At 39.8% G+C, this 6,009-nt stretch overlaps 1 protein-coding gene across 1 annotated transcript in view; it reads right to left on the reverse strand.

Annotated features, from left to right (window-relative positions):
• The window catches only part of LOC104941216 (lipid phosphate phosphatase-related protein type 1-like), a 34,600-nt gene that overhangs the window by 4,742 nt on the left and 23,849 nt on the right, over window positions 1-6,009 (reverse strand). The window contains exon 3 of the mRNA XM_010766285.1: window positions 3,198-3,383. Within this exon, the coding sequence (XP_010764587.1) occupies window positions 3,198-3,383 (186 nt within the window). The remainder of the gene's footprint in view (window positions 1-3,197; window positions 3,384-6,009) is intronic.

Genomic DNA, 6,009 nt, shown 5'->3' on the forward strand with positions numbered 1-6,009 from the left:
AATGGGTGAATGACATGTAGTATGTAAAGCACTTTGAGGGGTCTTAAAGACTGGATAAAGCGCTATAGAAGTACAGTCCATTTTACCATTTATATCACTCAGTATAAAGTTATTATGAGAGTGCTCGCATACTTGTTTGTTTCTGAAATATATATAAATATGTATGTGTGTGATTGTGTATATATGTCCACATCTGTAGCCTGTTATTGTCTCATTATACCGCACTGTCAATTCATTAAAGTATATAAGTATATATATATATATATATATATATATAATAAGTCATCATGAACACAGTTCTGTCCATCAGACAGAGTGCTGCTGTGCCTCCTGTCATCATTGATGGACGTCTCTTTAAAATGACCGCTCAGAGGAGAGGATTTCTCATTTCTCTAAACGCCTGGTGCTTCCACTCCTCTCTCCTCTGTTCCCCTCCTCGACTCCTCCGCTCGCATCTCCTGTGGGCGGGACTAAGACACGAGGATAGGAGTCGAGGAGGGGAGTCGAGGAGGGGAATTAGTGAAATGAGAAACCTTCAGAGTGAGTGCTTGTGTGTCTTCTTTAGGGTCTTCACGCCAAGTAGCTACAAGTAGTGAATTCAAACTGCAACTAGTTCAATTCAAGTGACAGTCATCCAGGTTTTACATCAGAAACACCCGAAGTGTCCCAGATAATAAACACATATAGTGGGTGAAACAAAGTGAATGAATGGGTGGCATATGTCCAGGGAGCAGACATCTTTAACGATCCCATCCCAGATTAAGTGCCTCTTGAAATCGTAATAGAACAGGAGGCTGTCTCTTTGCAGAAGAACCTGGGATATCAATATGGGAAACATATAGTACACTGCTAAAAGGGCACTCTAGGATTATAAACTACATTTTATATTTCATATGACTTGTGGTACTCGAGCAAGAACGGCAAATCAGATTCCATAGTGACATCAAAGTATTAAGTTGTGATCAATTGGTGTAGTTACCAATGAAGAGGTATGCTTGTGACAGGTATTCTGACATGCCCATTCCCTTCATTTCCTACAGCATCACTGTCATCTGGCTGAGTGAAGGTTAAAGGGACCATATTACCTGGGCAACCTTGTTAGGTACCGGCTGGAACCATCAATCAGTTTATTTATTCCTCTTTAATCAAAATGATAGGACATGAAATAACGTTTCCTGAATCAAGCTTTTGTTCTGTTGCAGTGTGTATTAACCTTTGTAATTTTGACTGATTGGGATCCGCTTGCTGTTTCGGTTACTTCCAAAGCAATGGATCAGTTCAATTAGGCAACCCCCATGCAGTGGTTTAATCCAAACAAGGAGGGGTATAAAAAGCCACTTTTGGATTGACTGTGGTTGTTTGTGGCAGCATGCTGTGAATCTGTGTTATTTGTAGGCCTGGTTGTATGCGCTGTCTCATAGTGATTTAAGGTTTATAAACCACCACCCATTGGTGCATGGACTTCTGCCTCATTTATGCCGATGAGTAAACTTAAACATATTTTGTAAGTGAGGACCAGAACATCTCTTTTCTGGGACTGACTTGTTCCTTGGCCTATTATGGTGAAACACTCTTTAGGATGTGTTAAGAAATGGCACTGGTAATAAGGAACTGCTTCAGAGATGAGGCCTGGTGTTTGTTGGAGTCTACAAGCATGGAGCTGAACTGACACCTAGTGGCTGAATGTTGCTACTCCTATATGAAGCGTCTGAGTCAGCAATGCAGAGATCTTGACCTACATTTATTCACAACATGTCACTCAGATTTACAATCTGCTTCACAGACCCTTTTTCAGATACTTCAAAAGTTCTCGCAGGCAGCACAGGGGTAATCAATAACACTAACGCGGTTGTTGTTGACTGATACACTTAAAAGACACAGAGCTATCGTTAGCAGAGATAATTACACCTGTGCTCCTCACGTTATGACAGAGCCCATCAATGTTATGAGTTACACCTGCAGATTTACTGCGAGGTCAAGCTGCTGTATATAACTATTTATATAAACTATGTACTACATGTACTTTTAGCAGTCAAAATACAAAATAATATATTTTTTATGCTACCAGGAAAAGATACATTTTCAGCAGATACAAATCAAAACTTAGTTGACAATGAATGTACAGTAACAGAGGAAGCAACATAAGATATTTTGCTGACTATTGCCACTCAATATCACCATGGATTGATACTGAAATGTTTTGTTGGACGTGTGTGCTCTCCAATTACGACCACAACATTCTTGCTATTAATACCATTTATTAAACCACAAAAACGGCGTGTGTTTGCAACACAGTCGAAAACGGTTTGCTCAATCACTTAAATACCCTGAGCCCCATTGTGCCATCTAGTGCTCAAAACAAACAAAAAAATATACAAATGGGCACAAGAATACCCAATTCTAAACTCTACCTTTACCCCAATTCCCACAACGAATTTAGTTTCCTGCTTGCAAAGCGTTGTGGGAGAATGCTGTCCATAAACAGCACATTCAAATCTAAAGTTAAGTATACTTGATTGTGTACCTTATCCAATGTGGATACAAAGTTAAAACGGTATGAAAAATTTAACTTTATAATGACCATAAAGTATCTTTGTGGTATTGTTCAAATGTGTTGCAAACACAGCAGGCATACAGAAGCAGAACACTGAGTCACCAGGTGGCCTAGATTGCTAAGAATCTCAATGAGATGCTGAAATCACATCATAGTCCAAGAAAATATAATGGTTTTACTAATGCAGCCCACATACACTGCTCCTTATACACTTCACACAGCGGGTTGTACGTACAATTAGCACCAATCTTATCATCCCACCCATAAAAAGTCTTAACTCATACAGTCTGTTCAACACTTTTTCAGATATTTCAGCAGTGTGAATGTACCAAGGGTATATATAGTAGACTCATAAGCAGGAGTTACGAAAAAGATAACATGCATGGTTGCTGTTCTATTCTGCATATTACGTCTTTCTATCAAATTTAAAATTCAACAGTATATGTACTTATGTGCACTTCCAAACACTGCCAAGTTAGCAGCATGGGTTAATGAAAGTTAAGTCTGGCAACATTTTGAGAATAAGCAGTTATTTCAATGAGCTTTTTGGTGGTTCTAGCTTCTAGTCATTTACCCTCCAGCATGGGTGGCCGGATTACCAAACTGCGCTGAAATAAAGCATAAAAAGTGTTGTACTCACTACAGCGGTGGGAGCAGCAGCCACCACGCAGTACAGGATGAGGGGGGGAATGAAGCTGGACTCCTCTGTGCCGGGGTACGGCTTCATCAGCTCGGCGTCGTTGCAGAAGAAGCCCTGCATGTGCACGCTGAACAGGTCCGTGCACTCCATGTAGTAGGCCAACAACACCGTGCCGGACATGATGACGAGCTGGAAGAAAAACATGTTGGGAAAGAGGACTTGTTAGTAGTATATCCAGTACACTGAAGTCTATAAAAAGCCCTTGAATGAGTGGTTTTACGAATGAGTCCCTGAACATCACTGTCACGTTGCTCCTCTCTTGACGTGACGTGTCTACCAGGTTTTTAAATAAAAAAACAACCGCATAAATCCACAAAAATCATCCCCCCCTTCTCTCTCTCTCCTTCTCATGCTAACTCCCTGTATACCACCATCACTTACCACCTCCTCTCCTCCCTCACCCCCTCATCCTTTTGTCCCTAACATCATCTTTTGTCTCTGGCCTCTTTTTTCGCTCTCTTTCCCAGAATTGGCTCCAGGCAATGTTGTTATTTTCTCTATATATGGTATCCTTAGTCACTGCTAACGAATCAACACTGGAGTATGCAATGCAAGGCGTTGCACTGCAAGGCTTTTTTTAAAACAGTCCTGTTATTCAGACACTAATGTGCCGGTACTGCTGCGAATCAAGCCAAGGTTTGTGTATCAGAGGAAAGGGATGAGGTGTTTGTCGAGGTTATAAAGCTGCCAGATAAAAAGAAAGGGCCGATAACATCACCACAACTGGAATGAGTAGGATACCTTAGTCACACAATGACAGTAAATGTTGAAATTACTATGATCACAGTGAAAATATGAATTAAGAAATGGATAATTACATAATTTATTTATCCTGCAAGAATAAATAAAGAATGACAATACTACAAATAGCTTGGACTGTATGTTACAACACATCAATTAGTCTTCTTGAAAACTGTGTGCTTTAAGTATTTTAATAGAAATGCTGGCAGTTTTATGAATGATTCCTGATTCTTACAATGTGGCTATAAGCTTTTTGTAATGTTTCACCCAAACACCAGGTGTCACTATGCTACCACAGAAGGATGAGCATTGCCTCAAAAGGAGGACAACACAAATCTCATGTTGTGCACAATAACTATATCATATCATGTTGAGACAATTTTAATTATTGAACATGTTTCATCAACTACAACAGTGAGTGTTTGTGGAAAAAAACTGAATGCATGTGGAGTTGAGTTTTATATAATTTCACACAATTAATAGATCTTTTTTTACTGTACAAGGCAAGACATCAAATTGTATGCTCTCTCACTACATTTCAACAAACACTGTTGATGTTTTGTGACATTACACGTCAGGGTAAATAAAACTCATTTTGTGATTTAGTTCTAGCAAGCCTCAAGTCTTGGCCCACCTCATAGGCTAGTATAATGTTATTAGCAGCCAGGGAGTACTGTGTATACACTACAGTACAGTAGCCACAAGTGACTATAGACAACTATGCTTTTTCCACACAGAGTCCAAATAGACACATGAAGACCAACCCAGTGGGAAAGAATCCTAGTTCTTTGACCCAACCATTCACCTGACCTCTTTTATACACAGAAGACGTGTTCCCAGTTTTTCCGGTGTCGAACCCTGATGCTACAGTTTACAGATACCTGTGTGTGATTTCTAAAATACATTCATTTTGCAAGAGAATAAAAACAGCTTAGGGTTTTCCAGAGTCAGATATTACCATAGAAGTAAAACACGCTAGAGTTGTTTTAATTTCTGTCAATACATGATGTCCTTTCAAATCAGGCAATTAGGACTAACTGTTGTTTGATGCAGTTGTAAACTCTATAAACCAGTGAGTGTGTGTGGAGCAGACTGGACAATATGGTTGTTGGGGTTCAGACAGGGATTGGCAGGAGGGTGAGTGTGTTTACAGAGGAGAGGAGAGAAAAGTTGGCAGATCTGGTGTTCAGACAGATGGCCATATGGAGATGTCCAGGTGTGTGTTATTGGTTTCTGTAAACACAGTAAAACACACAAATTCGTCCTGAAAAACAGCCATTTTCTTATCAAGCTAAATCATGTCTCTGCGGATATGGGACTTCTTCTGCTTTTTCTAAATTCTAATTAAAATATAAAAACTAGAAATTTGCCCAATAACTAATACAAAAAAGTATGTTTAAATATACTATTGCAGCCAAAACAGCACACAATACACTTGGATTACAACAAATGAAACATTTTGGTTACAGGCGCAAATGGGTAAAAGAAGCTTACACTGATATGGGATAATTTCATGATTTTCATGTTTATCCACAAACACGTTCCAGCAGGGTAATCGGCTAAAGCATTATTCATAGGTCTCTGCTGAAAATATGTAAATTCCTATGCTTTCAGAAATGCCATGTAATACCTTGTGGGATCACATAGCGAAGGATGTCAGGTTTACAAGGAAATACCTGAAAGGGGCTTGGGCAGATTAATAAGAGTGGAGTACACTAGCGCAGTGTTTTTCAAAGTGGGGGCCCCGACCCCCCGGGGGGCCGCTAGGGGGCGCCAGGGGGGTCACGCAAAGTTTGAGGGAAACGGAATTTTTTTTTTTTTAAAGTTTTTTAGATGTTATTAATAACTGAATATCTATCAATCTATGTGCCCTTTGATCCCAATCTTTTAATATGTTTTGTTTTTGAATCACACGACCGCCCTTCAAGCCAATCAGAATCGAGCTGCCGCTACTGAGAGTGAAACTGAGTATCTGCTCAGCTTTTGGAGCAAGTGAGAGATAGCCAATGCACAC

The sequence above is a fragment of the Notothenia coriiceps genome, unplaced genomic scaffold (genome assembly GCF_000735185.1).
Source record: "Notothenia coriiceps isolate Sejong01 unplaced genomic scaffold, NC01 NC01_scaffold00003274, whole genome shotgun sequence".
Classification (NCBI taxonomy): domain Eukaryota; kingdom Metazoa; phylum Chordata; class Actinopteri; order Perciformes; family Nototheniidae; genus Notothenia; species Notothenia coriiceps.